Source organism: Drosophila suzukii, chromosome 2R (genome assembly GCF_043229965.1).
Source record: "Drosophila suzukii chromosome 2R, CBGP_Dsuzu_IsoJpt1.0, whole genome shotgun sequence".
Taxonomy (NCBI): domain Eukaryota; kingdom Metazoa; phylum Arthropoda; class Insecta; order Diptera; family Drosophilidae; genus Drosophila; species Drosophila suzukii.
In genome coordinates, this window is record NC_092081.1 from 8395856 (window position 1) to 8421726 (window position 25871).

General features: G+C 42.8%; 7 protein-coding genes and 1 long non-coding RNA gene across 9 annotated transcripts; 2 read left to right on the plus strand and 6 right to left on the minus strand.

The window, feature by feature from the left end:
* Window positions 1-56: 56 nt before the first annotated feature.
* LOC108009465 (uncharacterized) lies at window positions 57-676 on the plus strand. The gene is made up of 2 exons (XM_017073844.4): window positions 57-241; window positions 301-676. Exons 1-2 carry the CDS (start codon window positions 157-159, stop codon window positions 573-575), a joined length of 360 nt encoding a protein of 119 aa, XP_016929333.3. The 5' UTR covers window positions 57-156; the 3' UTR covers window positions 576-676.
* On the minus strand, window positions 606-2157 carry Hmg-2 (High mobility group protein 2). Its single transcript, XM_017073843.4, has 2 exons — window positions 1648-2157; window positions 606-1585 (listed from the first exon to the last, which is right to left on the minus strand). Exons 1-2 carry the CDS (start codon window positions 2049-2051, stop codon window positions 862-864), a joined length of 1128 nt encoding a protein of 375 aa, XP_016929332.3. The 5' UTR covers window positions 2052-2157; the 3' UTR covers window positions 606-861.
* Window positions 2158-2783: 626 nt separating this feature from the next.
* Window positions 2784-4950, minus strand: Xbp1 (X box binding protein 1). Its single transcript, XM_017072102.4, is given in 3 exon segments — window positions 2784-4009; window positions 4012-4333; window positions 4392-4950. Coding segments are annotated over 3 exon segments (1524 nt in total). The 5' UTR covers window positions 4655-4950; the 3' UTR covers window positions 2784-3070.
* A 376-nt stretch (window positions 4951-5326) lies between these two features.
* LOC108008815 (dynein regulatory complex protein 8) lies at window positions 5327-6255 on the minus strand. Its single transcript, XM_017072720.4, has 4 exons — window positions 6104-6255; window positions 5808-6045; window positions 5536-5746; window positions 5327-5482 (listed from the first exon to the last, which is right to left on the minus strand). The coding sequence occupies exons 1-4, from the start codon at window positions 6114-6116 to the stop codon at window positions 5384-5386; spliced, it is 561 nt and encodes a 186-aa protein (XP_016928209.3). The 5' UTR covers window positions 6117-6255; the 3' UTR covers window positions 5327-5383.
* Window positions 6256-6383: 128 nt separating this feature from the next.
* On the plus strand, window positions 6384-21793 carry Magi (membrane associated guanylate kinase, WW and PDZ domain containing protein magi). Of its 2 annotated transcripts, none has more exons than XM_017074873.4 (6): window positions 6384-7071; window positions 10814-11853; window positions 18253-18439; window positions 18560-20594; window positions 20659-20884; window positions 20940-21793. In XM_017074873.4, exons 2-6 carry the CDS (start codon window positions 11079-11081, stop codon window positions 21383-21385), a joined length of 3669 nt encoding a protein of 1222 aa, XP_016930362.3. In that variant the 5' UTR covers window positions 6384-7071; window positions 10814-11078; the 3' UTR covers window positions 21386-21793. The 2 variants fall into 2 exon arrangements, with proteins under 2 accessions (XP_016930362.3, XP_036669110.3); XM_036813215.3 differs by having other exon boundaries at window positions 6384-6784.
* Window positions 21794-21939: 146 nt separating this feature from the next.
* LOC136116524 (uncharacterized) lies at window positions 21940-22594 on the minus strand. Its single transcript, XR_010653490.2, has 2 exons — window positions 22336-22594; window positions 21940-22280 (listed from the first exon to the last, which is right to left on the minus strand). It is a non-coding gene; the product is annotated as an uncharacterized lncRNA (long non-coding RNA).
* Window positions 22595-24041: 1447 nt separating this feature from the next.
* On the minus strand, window positions 24042-24747 carry LOC108008887 (putative uncharacterized protein DDB_G0267716). Its single transcript, XM_017072792.4, has 2 exons — window positions 24588-24747; window positions 24042-24525 (listed from the first exon to the last, which is right to left on the minus strand). Exon 2 carries the CDS (start codon window positions 24515-24517, stop codon window positions 24101-24103), a length of 417 nt encoding a protein of 138 aa, XP_016928281.3. The 5' UTR covers window positions 24518-24525; window positions 24588-24747; the 3' UTR covers window positions 24042-24100.
* Window positions 24748-25062: 315 nt separating this feature from the next.
* On the minus strand, window positions 25063-25849 carry mago (mago, exon junction complex subunit). The gene is made up of 2 exons (XM_017074503.4): window positions 25476-25849; window positions 25063-25414 (listed from the first exon to the last, which is right to left on the minus strand). The coding sequence occupies exons 1-2, from the start codon at window positions 25734-25736 to the stop codon at window positions 25232-25234; spliced, it is 444 nt and encodes a 147-aa protein (XP_016929992.1). The 5' UTR covers window positions 25737-25849; the 3' UTR covers window positions 25063-25231.
* Between the last annotated feature and the right edge of the window lie 22 nt (window positions 25850-25871).

Sequence of the window (25871 nt, forward strand, 5' to 3'; positions counted from 1 at the left end):
TTTTGATTACTTATACTTTTTGGTTTCATTTGATTTAGTGTATCACAGCAACCTAAGGCTTAGTCGTAAGATTCGGTTTCATCCAACCGATTTCATTGTCCAGTTCCATTCCACAAAGCAATACATCTCGGATATTCAAGAAAATCAATTTTCAAAATGTTGCTAAACTTAGTGTATGGTATGCTGGAAACCATATCAAATGCAATATACACAACAGTGGCCACCGTTTGGAGTATTGAACGTAAGTGAAAGGCTCTCGGCCATGTTGATCCTCTTCATCTGAACGATCCAAACCTACAGAGGCAGCGATCAACCTGATGATGTCCACGTTTCTATTTGTGCTGGGCGTAGCTTGCCACCCCTTAATGTTGATTCCTATGCTGATGGGGGTCTACTATATTCTGCGCAACTGCTGGTACCGTCGCGGCAAGAGCCCTCGGTTGGAGAACTCGTTTGATAGCGATGGCGGGCTGAAGGCTGGGATCCGTAACATGCCCCGTACTCCTCGCCTTCCCGCTTATCGCAGCTTCGGGAACCTCTCCAACCTTGACAACGATGCACCCACTGATGACTAACCAAAAGGATGAAGCAAAACGAACACACACTTCATTTCCTTGGGTTTATAATCTTCAGAAACACTGATTAGCAAATACATGTACAGATATGAGCGCTCTTAGATATATTATAATTTATTTTACCATGGATTATGGGTTTCCGAATGCGTAACTGACCAAAAAAGTTTAACATAACGTGCAAATATATGATTTCCTTGGGTTTATTATCTTAAGTTATATTACAAATACGGGTTATCTTTAAGCTAGAGTGTCTATAAATACTGTCTAATCCTTAAAGGGGATTATTTTAGGGCTTCAGCAGGCAACCGGTGTCCACCTTGCGCAGAGCTTCTCGTGTCTTGATTAATGTGACGTTGTTCGGCTGATTAGCAAGTCCGGCCAAGTGTCGGATATACTTGTCAATGTTGCCCACACTAGGACCACTGGGCTCCAGAGGAGGCAGAGAGACTCCACCGAGAGCTGCCACCAGTTTCTGGCGCAAGCCCCGCACGTAGGTCTCAAGGCGTCGATTTTCCTCCATAAGCTCGTTCACCTCGCCCATTACCTTGGCATAACCTGCCTTTGTGTTGTCCACATGCTGTTCCAGTACCGCATTCTGCTGCTCCAGATCGGTCTTGGCCTTGCGCAGTGTCCTCAGCTCGTTCTCCGTGCTGCGATTGTGTTCGATGAACTCGTTGGTGTAGATGGGAATCTCACCGGGCTGCAGAGGTCGTGGCGCTGGTGCCACGCTGCTGGGAGCGGGCTGAACAGGAGCCGGAGGCGCTTGAGGTGTTGGAGGCGGCGGTGACTGGGTACGTTTCACCTTGGCCAGGGGCACGTCATCCGGATCCTCGCTCTGCCGCTTTAACGGCTTTGCCTTGGTCTTTTTCGCTTTTCCCATGGTGGACTCACCCTTCGGAGTCTTCTCTTTGGGCGAACTCTCCAGCTTGGTGGCCTTCTTGGCCTTGGCCAGTTCTCTGGCCACAATTTCGGGGTGTTCCTTGAGAAACAGTTGGAGCTGCTCCTGATATCTAGGGAAATTCAGACAAATGAGTTAAATTTCTGAAAGTTGTGACTATGAGTAGGCTCTTACATGGCCTTATCCTTGGCGGCTGCCTCCATGTAGGGCACCTTGCGCTCCTCGGGCAGCTGGTGCCACTCCTCGCCGATGATCCTTGTGTGCTCCAGGGCAGTGCGCTGCGGCTGCTCCCGACGCAGTTGCTCGCGCCGATCGTTCATGAAGCGAACGTAGCCGTTGAGTGGCATTTTCGGAGCTCCAGCAACGTTGATCCGCCGCTGAGCAAGCTTCTTAAGCTCGGAGCCCAGGTCGGATTCCGAGTGGCGACCCTTTGGGTTCTTAGTTTTCTTCTTTGCTTTCAGCGGTTTGTCCTCGTCGAACTCTTCTATGGCGGCGGAGTCCAGGGACTGAGAGGCGACTGGCAGTGACACGGGGGATTCCATAACCGCATCGGGGGTCTCTTCGGCTGGCTCCGTCATAGTTTGTTCTTCCTAGTCTCTATTTGCTTAAAAGATTGTTTTGATTTGTTGCAAACTATGCAGGTAGACCACCGCTCCGAAATCTGGTTCAATTCTATAAACAACTTTTTCGGAACTAGTTCATAAGTGAACTCGAATTCTAATCTCATTAGGGTGGCTCGATATTTGTACTTGCTTTTGTTTGAAAATATAGTTATTTTAATGAGTTAACATTATTGTTCTAGCAAATAATAAAAAAAAGAGGTTAATTGGTTTAAAAATATGTAATACAAATTTCATTTAAGAAAGGTCGAAAATAGTTTTTTAATTACTGTTTTTGTTTTACCATATTATAGGTATCATTTTGTTAGCAATTCAGTAATAGTTCCTTTCTTTCTAACTAAGTTCTTTGATTTTTTAAATGTTGTAGTAAGTAAATATATGTTAGCATACCCAATACTGAACTTAAAAAGAGCAATTTCTTACTTCGGAGAACATGTGTTGTTTTAATTTCATTTTTATATTTTATTTTTAGTCATACAAATGCAACAATGCGCAGTCTCAAAATATAGTGCGTAATTAGAGGGAAATGACTCATTGTATTACATTTAAAGACCCACCATCTACGAGGAAATGGCGTCAGAAAATATGGCGTGATGTAGAAAAATGGCGTGATTAACAATTTTTTCAAACGCATTGTACAAAGTAAAGATTTTTTCTAGAATGAACGGAGTAAACAAAAACAAATAGTAGTTGTGGTTTGGTTTGGTTTATATTTTGAATATATTATTTTTTTTTTCTCGAATGTTTTCGCAAATTCTTTGAGCACAATACAAGTAAACGTAAGCCTATGTGGTTAGAGATTGTTAAACATAAATGGAAACCTACAGCTAAACTTAGCGCCTCAATTACAATATCATATATAAAGCCTTCGATTAAGATTGTATTTACAGCCTATCAACTAAGACACTTAAACAAACGGCGGCCGGCCAAACTTAACAATACAAGAGAGACAGAACTAAGTTTTCGGCTGGGAAAACTTAAATCAAACTGGGGAACAGCTCGTCGAAGTTACTCTCCCACGAGAAATCCTCCTCGTCCGTGGGCAACGTCAAGGCCGAGGACATGGGTGAGCCCAGTATGGACTCGTAGCCATGATCCGAGGTGGCCGAGTGGAGGGACAATGCGGGTGATTTGGCCAGCGGGGAGATCGCCTTGACGCGCGGACGGAGGAACCGCTCGATGGGATCGAAGCTGCTCTCGTCGTCCGAATCGTCGGTGGCGTTCAACACGTTGAGGTAGACCTGTGACGGAGACGTCGCTGGCGGCGGACACTTCATGATCACGTCCGTCGCGTCGTCGCCAGCGGTGACGCCATCACAGTAGATCTCCTCAACGGCCTCATTCACCGGCACCGCATCGCCGTCCATCACGATGGTGATCGAATTCGTCTTGGCATCGTAGGTGCCGTACACTGTGTCCGGAGTGGCTTGTAGTTGAGGGGCGGCCGCTGTCGCTTTGATTGTGGCTATCGTTGAGGCTGGCGCACCTGTCGCCTGCTGTGGGTTTCCATTCATCTCCAACATCTGCACATTTATGCTGACCGTTTGCTGGGGCTCCTCCGGTTGCTGTTCCTCCTTCAGGCCATCACCTCTATGCCCGTCGGATTCCAGGCGCTCTGCTGCGGTCCCCACCACTGGTCCAAGCAGTCGCTCTGCGTTGCCTGAATCTTCGGCAGCAGCTGGGCTGCTCGCTCCAGCGCCTGTTTCCAGGTCTGTTGTGATATCTGCGAGCAGACTTTCGGCCAACTCTTCGAGGCGCTTGACGTCGAACTCTTCGTCGTCGCCAAGCAGGTCTTGTAGAGAAGGCAGAGGGCCACAACCTTCCAGAGTGAGGCCAGGCTCTTGCTGCTCTTCAGCTGCTCCGCCAGCGGACGCGCTGACGACTGTGTGTCCACCTGTTGTATACCCTGCGGCAGAGGGTCAGCTTTGGATGCTGCAGATCCAAGGTGTGTGGACGCACAGCCCTCAGCGCCTGCGATGGCGATGGATTGGCTGATGCTTCTGGTGTTGTGCTGCTGTTGCTGTCTCAGTTCGGCGAGTTCCTGGCGCAGGAGCTCCAGCTCCGAGTCGAGCTTGTGGTTCTTGGCCAGCAGCGACTCGTTGATGGCCTGTAGGCTGTCGCATTTATTCTGTAGTATTTCTGTCTTGTCAGTGAGTTCCTTTATTTCGTAGTCCATCTCCTCCATGCGCGCCTTCTTGCGGTCGCGCGATGTCTGGGCGGCCACTCGGTTCTTTAGCTTCCTGTGGGTTGAATGGACTTAGTAAGGCTAACACTTTGATAAGGGATCAATGAACTCACTTTCTCTGCACTTTCTCCTCCCAGGTCAGATGGTCTAGGCGACGCTTCTTGGCCTTGGGCGGCGAGGCAGCCAGGCTGTCGTCCTCCATGTTGGTTGAGGATGCGTATCCCGAGCTCGAGGGCGTCGGCGAGGCGGAGGGCGTGGTCGCAGCCGCCTTTAGCAGCGCCGCTGTCAAGGGGGCGGGGCGCAGTTTGGGCAGATTATTCGATGTGATTGATGTCCGCGGCACGGCTATAAGCACTGTATTCGCTGTGGGGGCCATGGCTAACTGATTGGGGCTAAATCAAAAACTGCTGCGTGTGCTGGGTCAATTGTGAAAAGCGCTTTTCCACTTAGATTTGCATCGCTTTCCGTGCTTTAACTTGTGTTGATCTTAGGTCGTCTCATGGGCTTCGACTGCGCTTCTCGGACGCTCTGCGGGTTTGGACCTCTTCATCGCCTCCGGCTCGGGGTTTTCTGGCTCCGTCTCACGCAATTTTCTTATCCACCTTTGCAATAGTGACCAACTGGTTTTCCTTTCTGCTGACGTGTTCTTTTCCGAATGGCTGTGAAAAGATGACGTGTTTTTCTGGTGGTGGGTCTAGGGCTGGAAAAGCGCCGATGGCCCATCGATAACAACGATGTTTAATAAGAACCATAAATCATATATAAAAAATATAAATCGGAAAATTGGACCTTTCAATTCATTTTTACCAATCGCTTTAAATCTAATAAGACTTTTCAAACCAAGCTTTACACATAAAATAGGACTTTATTTAATTTAAAAATTCACTATCGTTCTGTCATTTTCAAATAGTTAAAAAATACCGATAGTTCCACCACTGGATTTGGGTGTGACCATCTAGTTCAAAATGCGGAACTGTGGAAACGGGAGATAAAATTTCAAAAAAGTACGCGCCAAAAAATTATTTCCTAAATTATAAATTTATTTAAAGCATTTCTCATTACGCAGGATTTTGTACATATAAACGAAATATTTTTTGGTCCGCAGCTAAAACATAGTTTGTTGGGGTTTTTTTCCCTTCTCCTTTTCGGCTTGGGCCAATTCCTCTTTGATAACCTCGGCGATTTCAAAGATTTTTGGTTTGTGCTGGGGATTTAAATTCACAATTAAAAGTATAACTTGTAAATAGTGTGCCTCACCCTGAGTTGATTGATGTAGAAGGTAAAGGGAATATTTCCAGTGATAGGATCAATGGCCACCGGCCACATAGCATCCAGTTCCTCTTGGGTAAAGGGTTCGCCCTCCTCCGCCATCAGTTTCCCAAAGTACTCCTTGGTAAGATACTTTTTGTTCTCTGGATCTAGGATCTCAAAGGCCTCCAGAAGTTTTTCAGACGAAGCTGGTTCCATTCTGAGGAATATAGAAAATAAACTACAAGTTTCCTTTTTATGACCTTATAATTATATCTAACTGGCGGTCCATGAGCAGTTGGGAGACGTGGGCTATAAACTTGAGGATATGAGTCTCCCCTGGGTAATCCGTGGACTCCGTGGCCTTGACTACTTCTTCAACCTCCTTCTCAGTGGGCACGCAGCCCAAAAACCTGAGGACGTTGCCCACATTCCGGGTATCAATATACTTATCGCCATGCGTGTCAAAGATGCAAAATGCCTCCGAAATCTGAGCCTCAAGTTCGTTGTTTAGGGTAACTATGGAAGGTGGGTTCCTTAAGACCAGAAAACAGGGTCCATTCTATACATTTCTTACCACCAACTTCCATGGCGGTTATAAGTTTTAATAGCTATTTAATTTAGGTGGTACTTCCAAATGGTTTTCACTGATAATTTTTAATTTACTTTTAATTTTTACCGAGCGTTACACGTACTACAACTGAAAGAAATCTAAGGGCTTACTGTTTTTTACTGAATTTGAAAATTTCGATATCAAATAAAAGAAGGCGCCAAATATCGGTTATCGGGTGCATGGTCACACAACCGTGGGGAATTTAACCGATAGGCGACAGTCGATAACTGCCTGGCATGCAACCGTGTTGAGCGTCGCGTTATTTTGTTTTCTGTTTTGTTTTTCGTTTCGTGTTTTTAGTTTACCTCCAATTCATTTCTAAGTTTATTTGTGACAATTTTAAAATAAGAGGTTTATCTACAACGAACTAGTGAAATTTCACTTTAATCCTCTGCCCTTTGAAGGACAACGAAGAGTGCATTTAAATGTTGCTGTCGGTGTGCAGTTGCCTCTGTGTGTGTGAGCCAGCAGCAACAGGTTTTCCAACTCAACTCAGCGCGCCACCTCAGTTTTCATTTGTTTTCGATATTCCGTGGTGTTCGGTTCGCGTTGCGGGAAAATCGAATTGCAATTTAATGCAACGTTCGGTGGAAAACGAGACGAGCCATTAGTTGGCAACCCGTTTTTTTATATTCGGCATCGCAGGTGTGTAACGTCTCTCGGCGATTCCAACGGGTTTTCCAGGAGGTTTTTGGCCCATAACAAGTTAAAACTTGGCCATAATATCACAGTTAACAAGTGCCACCGCATCTCTGTGCTGACAAGTGTATGTGTGTGTTTGAAATACGCGTTTTCGAAGAAAAACCTTAACTCAAAACACGTAAAAATCGAAATGAAAATGGAAAGTGTTCGACGACCATCACGATCATCAGTTTAGGCCCGTTTTTGAGCCAGATAAATAAACAAACCAACCAAACGGCAACAAATACAAGGTGCGAATTTTGAAAGTGACTGAAAATTGTTTTTATCATCATTATCCTCATTGACATTTTTCCAATATTTGCCCATGGCATTGACCACCACTCGATAGAAAGTTTATCTCTGATCGATGGCAATTAGCGAGGCGTGCTTGAAAAGATAAATATTTGCCAATGTTTATGCCACTCGACTGTTGAAAGCTGACCAGCACGATTGGTTATAAATTGGCTTAAAGTTTTTAATTCAAAATAACTGAATGTTTATTTTAATTAAAATATTATTTTTGAACTGCTCAAATGGTTCTGATTTGTTATTCCAATATTTATGAAAAAGTCTTTGTTTATCATGAAGTTAAAAATGAATTTGTGTCATATGGATCATAAATAATAGTAATAATTGGACGTCGGATTATGTATGAAATCATTTCTTAAGCCTCCTCTTTACCGCGAATCTGAGTGGTTAAAAATGTGTTGTAATTAATTAGAATGAATTATGATATTATGAAATACATGTGTAACCAGTAAAGTATCACTAGATATTAGGTGTTAAAAAAATGATTTCAAGTATAATTCTACATGGATAAAGTCCCTAACTGGTGTTCTCAAAAAATATCTGAAGATTTCGTTTTTTTTTTTAAAACTTTCCTAAAAATCCGTTGTTTGAATGAATTTAGTGAATTTAGACTTTGCTTTTGAGTAAATTTTGAAATATTTTCTTTAGCTTAATAGGGTTTGTAACACCTTAAATAATTAGTATTTCTTATTTTTGGCATAGGGTACATGATTTTGGAAACATACTCAAGGGTCAATATTTTTTTGAGTCGTAATTCTATGATCTAAAGATTTAAAATATGTTTTAAAACCCCTTTTTAATGTTCCTAAAATATAATGGAAAATATATTAAACAAGTGTAAAGCACTTCTTGAAAAAGTGCCATTAAACGGTTTTGCATCTCCATCCAACTGCACCTAACTCACTTCGCAGAAAACCTCAGACGGTCATAAACGCTGATGATGAATTTTCCCCACGGAGTGAAATTGTGGGCCTAACTATACGGTTTTCACTTGGTTTGCACTCGCCGCTCCCCTTGTTGACTGCCTCTCGCTATTTTGCTGGTCGTGCGCCGCCTGGTCTTCGAAAGTGGCCCGCTCCTCTTTCCTTTCCTACCTTACCTTAACTTACTTTCCTATCCGCTCCTTCCGCGGCTTTTCTCTAATGCTCCGAGCAGTTTTCGCTGTCCACCAAACGACAGGTGGCTGGGCACATTTGCGGTCCGCAAAAGGTCTCGGTTTTAGGTCTCTTTGTGGCAAGTGGAACCACCACCATCGGTACCAGCAGAAGCAGATCGTTCCTGTTACGTGTTCGTACAGAGAAAGAAATGATCTCGAAATCTGGTACTATCCTTATTTATAAACTAAAATATTAAAAATACTTATTTTTAATAAAATCAGGATAAAAGCTGGCATATGAGACCAAAACTATTTAGCTAGAGTAGGTCCTTTAGTTCCTAAAAGGAAATGTGCTTTTGAGAAATAATTTCTGTAAATGCAAACCCTTAAAAAAAATTTTCCTGGTTTGTTCGTTCGCTTACTTTTACTTTTTTTTAAAGAACTTTCTTAATTGTGAATCTTATTCACCTTACCTGCATCATACCCTATTGTAATGCTATGTCTACACCTTGGTAGATAGTGTCCTATGAAGAATAGTCTTTTCTCATACCTTTCCTAAAATAAATTTTATGAATTTCTTAATACAATACTATTGCATTGTATGACTTATTTGATATTAATTTAACGGATAGACCTATACTATTTGACAGTCTCTAACTTTATATTTGGGTAGAATATGATCACTAATCCTTATGAAATTACAAAATTGTTCAAAATAATATGGGCTATAACTTTTAGAGCCACTTATTTTTATTGGATACCATTATTTTCCCTTTGTGTAGTTGTGGGGGTTGCCTTTCGGTTTTTAGTTTTCGGTTTTCTGGCGATCTGGTGGCATGCTCTGAAAAACTCGTTTCTCGCCGCTGTTGTTTTGTTTGTCGTTCTGGAATTCTTGGTCGGCGGTGCCCGCAGCTCTTTTGGTGTCTCACCCGCGCTCCTTCTGCCCTCCATCGACTCCTCCATCGTCGATCGTCTTCTGGCTTTTTTTCTCATTGGAGTAAATTTTTCGCTTGAGGAATTTTATGTTGCTGCCGTGTTTGATGCCCCTTTTTTCGCACAGTTAATTTTCTTATTCTTTTCCCATCCCCTCGCTCATAATTGTGTGTCGTGAGTCAACATTTTCATATTTCTCTCGGGGAAACCATCACTTCGATTAAATATTTATAAATACATATTTAAAACGAGCGAGAGTTGGGAAAATTGGTTCAATCTCCTACTAAAACGAATACAGTATTTAAACCAGTTCACTCAAAAGTTTAACTACAACAAATTAAACAAAGAAAGTTTATTATATATAAATCCAAATAAACGAAGCGGTTTTTTTGTTTTTATAACCCACTTGAAGACCGCAAAAAATGGCTTTAACTGGCGAAAATTTAAGAAAAACTTTGCCATGGAATGCACAGAAATATAATTATAATTATACGTCTGTCATGGGAAAGTCGAAGCAAACCTCTGTAAAATTGCAGTGTCAACAATGGGAGGGGGGGTATTCGGGATTGGCGAGTGACTAGCCTAACTGAACAATCTGTTGATTGGCACCACTTGGAACTGCAGTCTGGAACAATGTCCGCCGAACAATGAGCTTGTCTGGCCTGGAGCTGTCCAACTGGATAGTTGGCTTTGGGATTGCGGGACTTGGCTTGGAGGAGGAGGAGGTCGAAATGGGGGTCCAAACAATGTTAGATATTCAAAGTATCTGACGATGATTTTAAAGCATCTTAGGCGACGCAGTTTAAATTGCGAAGATAGTTGAAGGCCGAAACAGAGGAGTGTCTTAGATCTTTAATAGATTGTGGTTCTCGGGAGTTTTAGTTTTAATGGATACTAAAATCCTAAGATTTGTATCTATAAAAAAAGCCTTAAAATGGTGCTATTGTATAATTGCTTTCTTTAAAAATTAAACCACATAACGCTAAATATTTAGTTTTACGCTACCATTTTAAATATATTTTTATTTTTCCAACATTTTGAGCTTGGTTTTTGTGTATAAAAAAGAAATAATAAACCTTAGTTTTATCAAGAGATACACAAATCGTTAGCATCATCTGGTTATCTTTCTTAGGAAAATTTTTGATGTTGTATAATATTTAAGTTATAAAAACATATTAGATGGCTTTTAAATATTAAATTTTCTAATCAAAGTCAAGATAATTTTTTGCAAAATAAATTAGCACGTCGAAAATTTAACAATAGCGTTGTTTATAAGTTTATTATAGTAGTTATAACTATTTTATTGTTTATATACATGGTAATTGTTCATGCGTATTATTTTGCATATTGCTAATTAATGGTTTTCAATTTATAAAAAACTTTATAAAACTGATAAGGTATGAAAACTTAAAAAACAACTCTCTTTAACTTGCTAAAAATATTATTTACCTGGCACATTTTAAATAATATTTCCCGCTCAAAGTCCAGCTATTTTTTTCCAAAATAAATTACCATGTTGCAAAGCCAACAATAGCGTCTTTCTTAGTTTATTACTGTGGTTATAACTATTCCATTGTTTATATAAACGGTAATTGTTTATATTACTTTGCATATTGCTAATTAATGGTTTCTCTGTTGATTGTTCTGTTTTGCAGCTTCTCCCAACCGGAATGGAAGCTCAATGACAAATGAATTAATAAAACGGCAAAATGAAGAAGCGTTCAAAGTTTATCTAAACATTCCCGCAAACAAGCGAAACAAAGCGAAACCAAAACAACAAAAAACAAAAAAAAAAAGTGTTAAATAACGATACTCGAATGCAATGGAAGGAAAAAACGCTAGTTGTCGTTAAATTGTATGAACAATATTTCAATTGTGTGAGGGAGCGTGATAGAAGCTAAAGATACGAACCGGCTTAAAATGCCAATAATCACGGCCACGACAACGGCGACAGCCGGCGGAGGAGCAGGTGTGGCAGCCAGGGCCGTGGTCACCGCCAAGTCGCCCACCGATTACCTAACGCTCCAGCAGCAACAGCAACAGCAGCAGCAGCAACATCAACAGCAGCAACAGCACTTCGGCAATCACTTCTATCAACAGCAGCAGCCGCAACAGTTGGCGCCTCTGAATGCTTCCCACCAACACCAGCACTCCCATCCACATCCACATCCACATCCTGTTGCCGCTCCGACCAGTTTTGCAACATTTAACGGAAACTCGAATCTAAATTCTAGCCTTGCCAACGGAAGCAGCAGAAAATTCAATTGCAGCCGCGACAACGTGGACGATAATGCCGATGCCGTCGAAATTGCGGCAGTTTCCCAGACATTGTCCGCTGGCTCAGATGTGGTTGGTAACGGGAGCGGGATGGGGATTGGGATTGGGATTGGCAACGGGAACGGGGAGAAGTCTGCCGGCTTAGCGCCACCATCAGGTGGCCATCATTTGCGCCCGCCACCGCCGCCGGCACTCAAGAAATCCAACGCACCCGCCTCGGCAATCGGGAGTTCCGCCTCTCGCGAGGATGTCGCCTCGTTGAGTGGCACCTCCTCGCTGAACAGCCAGATGTCGGTGCATAATCAGTTCATCTCCGGATTGCCGAGCAACGGCATCGGCATCGCCAGCAATGGAGTCAACGGAGGCCCAGCCACCGGACGAGGAGGTCCACCCAGCAGCATTCTGAAGGGCAGCAAGGGTGAGAAACCATATCGTTAAAGACCGTAAAAACATATATTTATGGTAGATTTTCCGAGATTATTGTATAAAAAGACCAATATCTCCCATGGCAGATACATTTATTCTTTTTTCTTTGATTTTTAATATCTTTAAACATAACATATGTATCTCTAGTTATAAGTGTGTTTATATTATAAAACAACAAAGTTATATACATTTTCCATTCATTTTCCGATTGTTCGTAAATCATCTATATGATATTACCATATGGTGTTGATAAGTAGTGATATCACATTTCTGAAATATTAACTACATTTATAGGAATATAATTTGAAGAAATTATAGAAGTATTGCCCAAATAAGAACTATTTCATATTTAGATTCCAGATAATCTTGAGAACAGCTAAATTCTGTTTATATGACAATTAAATATGTAAACATGTTAATACAAATTTACTGTCGCTTGATGCTATCAATTATGTAGATTGCTGTGGTTGTATGTAATTCCCCAAACCTCTGCTCCAAATCGAATTTCCATTTTCGTTTTGCCTCATAAAATATTAAAATTAATTTGCACTGGGCCGGCTCTTAAACCTAATTTAGGGCGTTCGTCTCAAGTGACTCATTTCCGCCCCCATATGGCCAAGAGAGTGATTCGTTCAAAAATAAAACACACACTCCCACTTTGGTTTCAGTTTCAATTACGTTTTCGGTTTCAATTTCAACTTGAAATGCACTTGTAAAGAGCCATTAAATTAGTCTGCTTTCGGCGGGTGGTTAAAGAAAAAGTACACACAATGTTCCCAAAAAGCAGCGGGTAGAACTTTTGGGGCAGCCACGTGCCGTAAAAGAAATGCTACAAATGTTTCCACACCACTTTCTTGTTAACCCTCTTGTGGGTCTTCGTTCTTAGCCAGTTCTTAGAGGACTTTCAATATTACACTCGGTTTCACCCCACTCGGTTGGCCAGCAGGCACTACTAGCTACTCTACTCCCGTTTCATTTAATCCACACCTGTCATCACTTTCTCACAGCTGCTAAGACTTTGAAGCCCCATGAACCCAGTTGATCCAGTCTTTCCATCTAACTAACCCAAGTGGGCTGCATTGTTTCGTGTCTTTCGTCTCTCGAATGAATTATCGTAAGACGACATTCATGAATGAAACCCAGAAAGCTGGTTTATTTCAGAGCCGACGAGTGGGACGCCGGGGGGAAATAGGTAACCTCGATTTTGTCGTCTAATTGCCAGTCTAGATCAAGTGGGAATGTGATATTATAACCAATCGACATTAAACTTGTAGGTGTGATTGGGGCTATTAAATTAAAACGTTCAACCAAATTATTGGCTACGGCATTTCCATATTTGTGCTTTAATAATGGGTGTTTGAATTTGGCTAACCTGCGGTTAAATTCGATATGTGATACCTAAGAATTTCATAACCCTATAAGAGCACAAATTCCAGTCCAATATTAACGTGTTGGTGTTTATAAACACTCTTTAAGTTTCACATCATCATCCATTTAAACAACAACCCACACATTTTCGTGCTTATTTCGGTATATATTTTGGACAACACCATCTAGGTGTAGATGGGAAATCGCTTTCGGAAGTTGGGCAAGTTGTGGTGGTTAGTATGCATCTGAATCATCTGTTAAGCGTTTGCCGCTTGGCTTAATTCCCTCTTTCCATTCTGTCCCATTGTTAAGTGGTTTACTCTTTTTTTTGGGTGGACTGCTAAGCAGCCCGAGTTCGTCTGAGTAAAGTTGAGCAACTAAATTAGTGAAGCAGGTGTGATTTTATTAGATGAATGCAAAAGGGGTGGTATTATCCCAGGGTCTGACCCAGGAATCCCAGGAGTTTCAATGGCCCCAGCTCAAGTGGTGGCAACGAACTTGTCGTGGACTAGTCGAACTCACCCAGCTGGAGAATCCGCTCACCTTTCCACACCGCACATTGTATCTTGCTTATCATTTACGCCTCACGTCAGTGGCAATTAGCAGAACCTTCGGTGGCGTCGGCGTTCAAGTTGAAGTTGAAGTTGAAGTTGAGGCTCCACTGTCCCCTGCATCACATGCTGCGATTATTAATTTCTTGATTGCGACAGCAGAAGGGTAGCTCGTAACTCTAGTTTATGGCGTGCCATGTGTAAGCCAAGTTAACGAAGCAGCAAAGCCAATTAGATGCTATCATTAGGTGGAGCAGGGAGTCCGTGAAGGAGTCGTCGTCACAAATGACACAGACCGCACAGGGCCGACCTTTTTTTTTCCCCTGGTGAGAACAAAGACATTGACTCTTGTGTGGGGAGGATCGACGGCCCGATGACATCAATTGCTTGGAATGGTCTTTGGACGCAGTTCCTCTGCCAGGAGGCATTGCATTCCAAATGCGGGCGTTGTAATTGCCGGGGAGTATTCAATGCAAAATATTCTCCGCTAATTGAACCTCGACGTGGAGTCATCTGGAGTGCTTATTGCGTAACTCGGGAAATTGCACTGGCCAGGCCATCCAAAACTAGCGGTCCAGACGGGACAGAAAGCGGCGGAACAAGCATCCCATTACTGGCTAATTTATGTTGACGTTACTCCGGAATTATACAAATTAAAGTTGGAGCGACATGGGGCTTTCACTTTAGCGTTTTTAAGTTCTTTCTAGTCGAGAATAATAAGAGAACCAGGAAATAAACTCAGGAGAGCAATCGCAATTTAGAATAAGAAGGAAAGCCACAATCGACTAAGTGATACCCATTATATATGGACAAATTTAAAAATTTAGAGCTATTTTGGGAAATGGAAAATGACAATAATAATTCAGGAAGACATTTGTGAAAAACCTTCTTTTGGTCCATTGAAAAGCGGTACCAAAACGCTAAAACGCACTTTACTATCAGATACCCATTACTTTGTTGACCGATTTCAAAATAAACGTGATGAAGTAAATAGTTAAAAAGACATACAGAAAGTTATAGTGAAGTGACCTCACTTTCTCTCTTATTTAAATTCAAAAACAAATTTCCTTGAATTCTGGTATTGTCAACTGTTCACAAGATCGTGCATATAACCACGATCCGAATAACAACTTACAAGGGAAAATTCGAATGTACATGAAACAAATTCAAAGTGGATGCACAGTTGTAATAGATTGGTTAAAAAATGTTTAATTTAGCCATAGCTAATAGATTTAATTACGGATTCAAAAATCTATTATTTCGATTAAACAAACTTGTATAGCTGTTTATTGACGTGCTGCAATTCACATGTTGTAATGGTGCACAAACGGTGTTAATTTGGAAACACTTTTACGGATCTGAGTAATCGTACAAAGATATGTAGAGGAAATCAAAGTGGGTAAAATTGGCAATTAGGTAAAGGTAGTTATACTACTTTTTTAGTACTGGGGGTACTTAGGGAGCTCGACACCGTTACCGTCACGCCCCCTGGTACTCTGCTCATGACCCGCCACGCCACCCGACCCTCGTAAGACGCGTGCGTAGCTTTTCGTTTGACTTTTGTTTTCCATTTGGGTCAAAGTCAATGAACTGGCGGGTATTTCGGTTCGACTTTACGTAACTTGTGCACTGCACATTCGGGCATTGTTTGTGGCTGCTTCAATTGCACCACATGTTCCCCGGCTCTTTTTTTATGTTTTGTTTTAATTATTTTTAGACTTTTACCGAAGCATTTATGCACTCTCGATCAGGGTTCAGATTGATCTGTCCAGATATGATCTTGGCTAAATGATTCCCCGAATTTCTCTTTGAATCTCGTGTGCAATTAGCCACAATCTCGGGAAATAATCGGTTGTCAATCATTACCATCATCATCTGCTCTGACTACGGCAATCCCTGTTATTATGAGTAATGGATACTCATATAAAGCCTTGCTTCTCGTTTTCGTCTCTTTCCTTTTAATGTCAAGATCCATTCGGGCCAACATTCCCAGCAGATGAGTCACTTTGTGTACAGACTTTCAAGATTAGCGATCTTTTTGGGCGAGTGAGCAATTTTTATTGATTGAGCAGGGGCTATTTTAAAGGAAGGAAATATTTTAAGGTTTTTTTCGGCTTTTTTTCTAGAGATTCTCGACCAAACTAAGTTTAAATTTTAGACAGATACGTGAGACTTAAGCATTTCCGCTAAGAAGATATTTAAAATTCTTTTCTCTTAACAATTTTGGCATCATATTTTTTCGCGATCCTGTATTATCTATTAGAGAGAAAAACATTTGCATATCTTATCGAGAAGGTGCAGATAAGAAAACATGTCCAGCAGATTTGGAGCAACGTTTGCCGCATATTTGTTTTACTATATTTGTCCAAGAGCTGGAGATAAACGAAGAGCAGCGGAAATTAAAGCCACATTGGGTGCTAAAAAAAATGGTATGGGGATAGGTGAAAGGTAAACAGCATTTAGTTCAGATTCTTGTTTGTGCTCGCAGCCCTGGTTCATTCCACATACAGCTGTGAGCATTATTTCTGTGCTACATCTGTTGATCAAATACGCCCTCTCGCTCTCGCATTCTACAAATATTTACACAATGCAGGCAAGTGAAGTTGCGAACGAAGCGGCAAAGGAGAGCAGAGTGGGTGGTGGGAGGTTAGGGCAAACTGTGCCGCAACAACTTCCGCGCTGGAAAAACTCTCTTCGCCACGTCCACCCTCTCTCAGAACCCTGTTCTTCAACACTCTATGGATTCTACAGACTCCACTAGCATAAGCATGTGGACTGCACACGGAGAAAAATTAGATTAGTTTTAATCGTTCTTTTCATTTTGATTATAAATTTTAATGCACAGCCATTATAATATTTATTAGCTTAAAAAAGCCTAGCCTAGTACAAATGATATTGATTTTACAAATATGATACCAAATGCAGGCGGTATCTATTTGTTCTGTTCATCAAATTTACTTAAAATAAGTAAATAACGAAACATAATAATTTCAATCAATATAGACATTTCATGATAATACCCCAATAAGTATCTTCTGAGGGTTTTACGTTACTAAAAAGATACGAAGAATATAAATATCAATGTTATGTGTACGTTTCTGGTCTAAATTAAACTGTTCAATATCATTGAATTAAATCCTAAATTGATATATTCTTAAAATATTCTAGTTGCAAATTCTTTTCATGCTAATAATTTATTTTTTAATTATAATCATTTATTTAACCTGGATTTTTATTATTTTATTTTTTCTCTGTACTTATTCAAACGAGCTTCTGTCCATCTCTATCGCACTCCCTTTGCCCCAATGCAAACACGAGACGATGGCGCTTTTACCGTTTAAAGATGTGTCACCTGCCCTCCCTTTCGCTCCCCCATTTCCGTGTTCCAATTGGAAGTGTCTGGCATAAATATTCATCTTCCTATGCAAATGATTCGCAATATGTTTTGAATGATGCTCAGGTGGGTTTTTCGATCTCCGACAGTCCCGACATTCGATTAGCCCTATTCGCATGGCTTTATAGCTGGATGTATATATATACAAACATATGTATATCTGGGTTGGGGCATGCACCTCAAAAGGGGTTAACGACTAGTGGTCTACAGCAAAGCCGGCTTTACATCCATTTTTTAATGACCATCGAAGCATAATTTAGCATAGGCTTAGGCCTGTCATAAGCGAGTCTAGGTCTAGTCATAGTAACAAATAATTGATAAAAGTTTTAGAAGATTACTATTTCAGAATGTTATAACTAAGATATACTTAGCTTTCTGTTATTTTAATATTTTTGTATTATAAGAACAGTTAGAGGGAAATAGGCCTTACCAAAAACTGGATTTACGTAAAAACATATTCAGTTTTTACATGGTTAGTTCTGAAGCGATTTTCGACGAAACCTGACTCATACGCAGAGCTTATCATACGATCATCTTTTAACGGCTTGTCAAGCGAAATCACGTCGGCCTTGGTCAAAAGCATAGGCCACTCTTTCGCTCGGCCATAATTAAAATTTCCCCATTACTCATTCAACTTGAGTGGGGGACTGTGAGTGCTTAGTGGCCATCTCGTCCCATTATCGCCGTGGTCCTGAAAAGTAGGTCACAGTCTAACCAGAAGGCTTAGCCAACTGCTAATAATAATTATCATTCTGGCTTGCCCCAATCGAAAACGCTTTACGCTTCACCGGATCCCCAATAGAGCTGGCTGGCGGGGAATGGCCAAATGGCAGGAGATGCGGACTAGGGATTGGGGTTCGCTTTTGTGTGCGGTTCGATTTCAAAAGACCACACCAAACTATTTGCGCCTGGCTGAGCATCAACTCCACCAGCACGGCGACTCGTTTTGGCCAAAATCCCACCTGCACAGTTGGGTTCATTGAACGATTTGGGTTTGGTGATTGATTTCTGCAGCAAATGCATTGCATAGATGCACTGATGGATAAGTAACTAATCAAGTTTCTCATATATTTTACAGAGAACCTGCTGCAAAACACCTACTATAATGGCGAGACAGGGGACAGCAGTCTGGGCAGCGAGTGCGGAGTGGGAGATGTCCAGCACCAACACCTTGAGAACAACGATGACCCGGGCGACGGATTGGGACCGCTTCCACCCAAATGGGAGACTGCCTATACCGAACGCGGTGAACTCTACTTCATCGAGTGAGTATAACACAACCTTCTTTTCCTGGAAATAACTACAATCCCTAAAGTGTGAAAATCCGTCTTAAACATACATTAAAATCGATGATCATGACTAATCTTAGATCCACTCCCTTGCAGTCATAACACTGGAACCTCCCACTGGCTGGATCCGCGGCTTTCTAAGTACCAGAAGAAGTCGCTTGAGGATTGCTGCGAAGATGAGCTGCCATATGGATGGGAAAAGATAGAGGATTCCATGTACGGGATGTACTTTATCGACCATGTAAACCGGCGGACACAGTACGAGAACCCTGTGCTGGAGGCCAAGCGACGGGCGGCCGAGCAAAGCCAACAACAACAGCAGTTGCAAGAGCAACAGCAACGTCAGGAACAGCGCTCCAAGACACCCACTGTGCTGCCAGAGACACTGCCCACAGAGGCGGCTGAGGAGCAGGAACAGCAGGAGGAGGAGGCCCCCATGAAGCTGCCCTACAAGTTCACCCGTAATCCTGCAGAGCTGCAGGGTCAGCGTGTCAACACCACGCTGCTGAAGTCATCACGCGGGTTGGGTTTCACCATTGTGGGAAGCGATGGAAGCGCTGGCGGGGATGTAGAGGAGTTTCTGCAGATCAAGACTGTGGTGCCCAATGGGCCCGCCTGGCTGGATGGTCAGCTGCAAACGGGTGATGTCCTGGTCTATGTAAACGACACCTGTGTGTTGGGCTACACGCATCACGACATGGTCAACATATTTCAGTCGATTTTGCCAGGCGAGAGGGCATCCCTGGAAGTATGTCGTGGATACCCGCTGCCCTTTGACCCAAATGACCCCAACAACGAGGTGGTGACCACCATGGCGGTGGATGGACGGGAGTCGGAGAAGCAGCGACGCCTCAACATGGACGGCAACTACAATTTCTTGGACTTGTCCGGTGAAGGAGCCAAAAAAGCGAGTGGTGCCAGCAGTGGCTTCATTCTGATGAAGAAACCTGAGCTCTACACTTTCTCAATCATGAAGGGCTCGATGGGTTTCGGCTTCACCATTGCCGATTCCGCCTGTGGTCAGATAGTAAAGAAGATCCTCGACCGCAACTGCTGCACCCAGTTGATGGAGGGAGATGTCTTGCTGGAAATCAACGGCTTGAATGTGCGCAACAAGCCGCACTTCTATGTGGTGGAGCTGCTGAAGGAGTGCAGCCAGACGACGCCCACAGCGGTGAAGATTCAGCGAACGCCGCCTGACCAGCCAACCAATAATACGCTCGCCCAACTCAACCAGGTGGGCAATGTGGCCAAGTTGCGGAAGAACTTTGTTGGCAGTGGCCTCTTCCGCAGTAAGACGCCTACAGCAGATTTGTACAGCACTCAAGTGAAGGAGGTGCTGCCCATGCGCCCAAAGACCCCCTTGGTGGACACGCGGCGGGCACGGGTTCAGACGCCCAGCAATGAGATTGACGGTGTTGGTGGCGATGCGGCAGCGACGGAAAGAGAGGCCAGGCAACCGCTTCAGCTGCAGACCCAGGGCAAGTCGAACAGCAGTCTGCAGGAGCTGGACGACATACCCTACATGGATCCATATCCCAAGATTAGCCGCCTGAGCGAGCGTCTAGCGGAAGTGACACTCCAGGGAGACGCAAATGGCGGCATCTACGGGTTGCCGCCCAGTATGCAGCCACTGCCGTTACCACTGGCTCACCACGAGTCCTGCTACTGCTATGACTGCCAGGCGCAGCGCTACCGCCCAGGGTATTTTGTCCAGGCCCAGCAGGCAGCCATGTCGGCAACCACCGGTCAGTACTCGCCGCTGCAGACAGCGCATCTCCAAAACGAGCGGATCCAGCGACGCGTCAACGAGCTGCTCAGCGATCGAAGGCGCGTGGGCTTCGCCAACCTAGATCCTCCCCACCACCAGCAGCAACAACAGCAGCAGATGCAGCACTCGCCCAGCTGGCGCAATGGAGCTCTGCTTGACGCCTCCGAGGATGCGGACCAGTGCGAATTGACCGAGGTTACCCTGGAGCGCCAGGCTCTGGGCTTTGGATTTCGCATCGTTGGCGGCACCGAGGAGGGTTCCCAGGTTACTGTGGGTCACATAGTCCCGGGTGGTGCCGCCGATCAGGACCAGCGCATTTCCACCGGCGATGAGATTCTCAGCATAGATGGCATCAACGTGGTAAGTGAACCCTGGCCCCCCAGTCAGTCCAAGCATAACTAATCCTCCTTTTTAATTCATTCAGTTGAACTCTTCGCACCACAAAGTGGTCTCTTTAGTGGGGGAATCCGCGCTTCGCGGGCAGGTGACCATGATCCTTCGTCGGCGCCGTACTCAACTGCTCCAGCAGGCTCCAGTCAGCACGCAATTGCGTCGTTATCCATATGACGTGATTGTCAGCCGGCATGAAAACGAGGGCTTTGGATTTGTTATTATATCATCATCGAACCACTATTACGGTTCGACAATAGGTATGTCAATTATTCAATTCTTCTTACATATTTTCTAACCTACCTGCCATTTCAGGAAAACTTATACCGGGCAGCCCGGCGGATCGCTGTGGAGAGCTTAAAGTGGGCGATCGCATAGTGGCAGTGAACCGGATCGAGATAGCCGGCATGTCGCACGGCGATGTGGTGAATCTCATCAAGGAGTCTGGTCTTCATGTGCGACTCACCATCGGTGTTCCGCTAAAGGAGGGCGGTCCCAGTCCTGGAGGCAGTAGCGCCGGGGTGGCCAGCAATACACCCATGCAGGCATCTCCCAGTCTCTTGAAGGCACAACTCGCCCACCAGCAGCAACTCCCGCAGCAGCAACAGCAGCAGCATCTTCAGCAGGCACAGCTGAACCACCACCACCAACATTTGGAGATGCCAATGTCGATGCCCATGCCAGGAAATGGAACCTATTTGGAGCGACCCAGTAACAATATCGCCGCCACATTGGCGCTGCACCAGCAGCCACAGTTATGACTCTGAGATCTACGCATTCGGCTCTACAAGAGCTTTCTATAGTGTTGGATCGATTGCAGGCCCATAGTTTGTACTTTAGACCACAAAGTACTAACCCCAAAGACTGAAATTAGTAGCATATATAAGTCAAACCGATTGCGAGTCCGGAAACGGTTAGCTATTGCGTTATTTATACCAGTTTTAATAAGATCCGATTTATCGTCTTAGGCTTAGTTATTGCTTTTACTTAATCGTTTAGAGAATTGGCCAGTTTGTGAGACATTTACCGATTTTTATACACTGTTTTAGATACATAAGAATTGTACAAATGTAAAGGACTAAAATATTTTACCTTGAGTATGTATGTTATTCAATCACGCTAGACATTAAGATGCATTTATCAAATATATATACAGGATATAAAGTAAATATTTGGTTTCTTAGTAATCGTATGGTAATTTTGTGTATTAATTGCCTTACTCCCAGTTTATATAGAGTAACCTCTATATATGTAGATGCTATTATAGTAGAGTGAGCATATTCCCAGAACCATAGGACAAACAATTTTGTGTAGCTTCGTTTCTCTTTGTTTATTTTATTTGCAACTTGGTACCAGAAACGAATTAAGGAAAATGAAAACCATCAAGTTGCTCTTCAAAAAGATGTTACTTCTTGGCATATCTATGGTTGATATTGACGTAGTTGTAGGTGACACTGTTGGGTGGAGCATTATTGGACAATGCCCGAGTGATGTGCCCGACTTCCATAGCAGCCCGGCGATTGTTGGCTTGGATCTGCCTAGAAGTCGCCGCGCTTGGCTTAGCCACTTGATTGGAATAGGTTGTCTGCTGGTATTGGTAACAGTGGCCCTGGCCACCATTCCAGTTGTCCAGTTGTCGACCGCTCATCTTGATTTCTAGGACGAAATATTATTGCTTATACTGAAGTAACTGAAAGTAGATTTTACGAACCAGATAAAGTTTTTATTTTAGAAACCGCGTCTGTACCCTTTCAGCTTCGTCAAGCTACTGAAAGCTGCTGATGGATGAAGACTGTCGATCCTTACAGTCGGATTTGCTGTTTCAGCAGTTCGGCTCGGTTCTATATACATGAATATAACTATGTACATTGGGGAGGTCCACATTCGCTTGAAAATTTACACATACTCTCACCCACGTATTCGGTGCGCATATAAGGCATTTAATGCACCAAAAAAAGAAGATTTGAGAAAATGGGATGTCACGAAATCTTTTATTAAATTTACGGTACAGTTAGGCTCTGGTAAATTCAACAATTTGTTGTATGCATATTGTATATAAAAACCGAATTTTAGAACTTCTTTTGTAAAGAGATATCAACATTATTCTATGTGTTCCTGGGGACTTTTAGCTTGGATCAGTTTCCATTCAATTTTAAATATTAGAGAACAGGGTGTGAAGTGGATGATAGTGAGGTTGCAGTGGGGTTGTAATGGTTTGGGTTTGTGTAGAAATAATACAAAGAATATTTTTTTTTTGTTATTTATATACTATAATATTATGCATGTAATTTAATCTAAATTCTAGTCAAATCCAAGCTGAGTTTTATTTATCAATTTCCTTGTTATATTTGCATGTTATCATCATCATAATCATCATTAATGTAAAGTAGATGGCGTTGACCTTGAGTTATAAAGAAAAGGAATTCGTGCTGATTTTCTAACCATCTCTGATTTCGGACTACATCTCATTAAGAATCCAGTACAGAATGCAAATATACCACATTTTAAGGAAGCGAACAACGGTTTAGTTAACCTCAACATGCAGTTGAACACTACTGGTGGGGTTTAAAAGGACATTGCGTCGCAGATTTATGCGTTCTCGAGACCCTGTTGACAAAAGAGAATATCGCCGTGCTGAGGTCGATCCTAAGAAACTTTTGCTTAGAACCAAGAGTGAATTCTTCACCGACATGCTCAGCAATGCTGATCCCACAAAGCCGTATGGATTCCATGTTTGGAGAGCATCAAGGAATATAAAGCGACAGCCCCCTGAATTCCAGGGTATACTATTTCTAGTTCTCCTTTTCAACTCCATGTTACGTATCCACTATTTTCCCAACCAGTGGAAGCGGAAAATGTCTCTGTTATAAAATCATTAAATTTTCCCATTTCTGTTATGTTTCATGTTAGTTTTTCTTTGTTATTGGCATGCGTTTTATAACCACTAAGTTGGTTGATCAATACTTAATACAAATTAGTACAAAATAAAAAACTTTTGGTCTGCTTACTATCCCAGTTCCTGAGAGCGTTTATATAGCCACAGCCCTTGTTATCTTGGAGAAAAAACGTTTTTTTGCAGCGGATGCATTTGGTTATTTTTTTTTAAGCAAAAGAAAACTTTGATAATTTTTCACTAGCATATGTATATAGAGCGTTTGAACGTGGTTGGTTTGCATAGGCATTATTTTTTTCAAACGATCCTAATCATTCGTATACTTAAATTGATGTTGTATTACATTAAATGCATCTACTAAGAATCCTTCAATGCGACAACAATTACTATGAAATGATTCATAGCTGTTTACGAAAAAAAATAATAAATTGAAATTTTGTATGTTCAATAAATCTATTGCACATACTTAAAACCAGAGCTAAGCCCCCAAAAATCTGGCCTCCAAATAAAAAATATCGCAAAAATAAGGTGTTAAACTTTTTCACACCATTTGAATAAGTGATTTTATTGAAATCAATTCAAATTAATATTCATGATTAATGTTCACGATGTTTACGACAATGTTTTTGCCGTCCGATTTTGATGGGCTTGAGTCTTGCGAAGAAGATTTCGATGCATGGGAGATTTCAATGAAACCGGAACTGGTTGTCTGCGGTTTAGTGCCCTGGGAAGTAGACGGATTATTTCCCCGAGCAGCACGCGATCCCCGCGAGTTGGAGCTCGATGCCTTGGGTTGGGATGTGGATGATCTGTTTCGACCTCCGCCTCGGTTGTTTCCATTGCCATACGAGTTATATTGGTAGTCGTTATTGGCGAAGTAGCTATAAGGGTCTTCGTCCTGGTCCCGGTATTCGTATTGATCCTGGTAATCATATGGGTTCTGGTCTTCAAACTCATCCTGGTAATGAGAGTCCCAGTTGTTTAGCTCCCAGCCACTCATGATGAAATCTGTGAAGGATAAGTGATTTGTTTCGGATTGTTTATGAAGTCTGGAAGATCGCTGCACGAACCAAGTTTTCACTGTTTAGGATTGGGGTCCGCCTTGCTTAAGCTGCTCCTGAGCACTGGAATAAGAGATCCACTCTGGCTGTTTTCAAGGCTTGAAAAGTCGCCTCAGCGTTTTGATCGGTTTCCTGGTATATATGTAAAAGACGAACCATATATGTACTGAACTTTACATAAGAATCCGAGCGATTTTTTATGGTTGCTTCTGAGTTCTCTCCACAGGCTCATAATGCCTCCTAAGCTATAATTTTAAAGGGGCGTTCTGTTTGCAAATGTAAACATCTCGTATGCTCTCAGTCATTTATGTTTATGGACCCTTCTGGAGTACAGCTCAAATTTCTGTTTATGACTGGGATCTTTGCCCTTGTGAAATCATTGAAATCCGATTTCCTCTGTAGTCGTTATGTATTCCATAAGCTGCTGGATACACAAACAACTTTATTCTGATTATATATCATGCGGTTCGGATTGACTGTTAAATATGTATCTGCTCCAAAGAGGGGATTATTCTTCAATCATTTTTTATTCACTGTAAACTGTACACAAAAGTACGACGTTATAGCTAATACAAGTACAAGTATTGTAGAGGTTCCATTACAAAATACAATGCGTTTGATAAATAGGCTATGTTTAAGGTGGAAAACATGGCTTATATGGGTTTGATCTTGAAGTGCAGGCCGATGAGTGAGAAGACCAGGCACTTGAGATCCTGCACCAGGTAGTAGAAGCACCTCAGTCCCTCGGGGTCCTTCGACCGGTTGACGTCCACCAAGGATCCAGTTTTGGAAGTGGTGAACGAGATGTGCTCGTCCCCGATGACGATCTCCAGTTCCTAAAACGGACGCATGATTAGTAAGGTTACCTCCACTGCTATGGAGAGCCGCAAAACCCACCTGTCGACCCACGCGATCTGGTGGTGGCCACGGAAGATCGTCCTCCTGCATGATCTCCGAGTCGATGATGATCCGCTTCAGCTCCTCCATCACGGACTGATGGACGAAGGCCTCCTTGCGGATCATGGTGTCGTTCTTGTAGTTGGAATTGTTGGCGTACCGCAGCTTGCCGTCCGGCCGGAACTCGAACTCCAAGAACTCGTGGCCGAACTTGCCCTTGTGGCCGACGTAGTAGCGCAAGTAGAAGTCCTCCGTGGACATAATGACGCCTTGTCTGTTATGGTTCTTTGGGAAATCTCGTTAGGAAAATTTCTGTTTTCTTTTCCTTTCCCTCACTTTTTTTTTCGGAAAACGCGACAGAGATGGAAGACACACGATAGAACTATTGCCGCATAT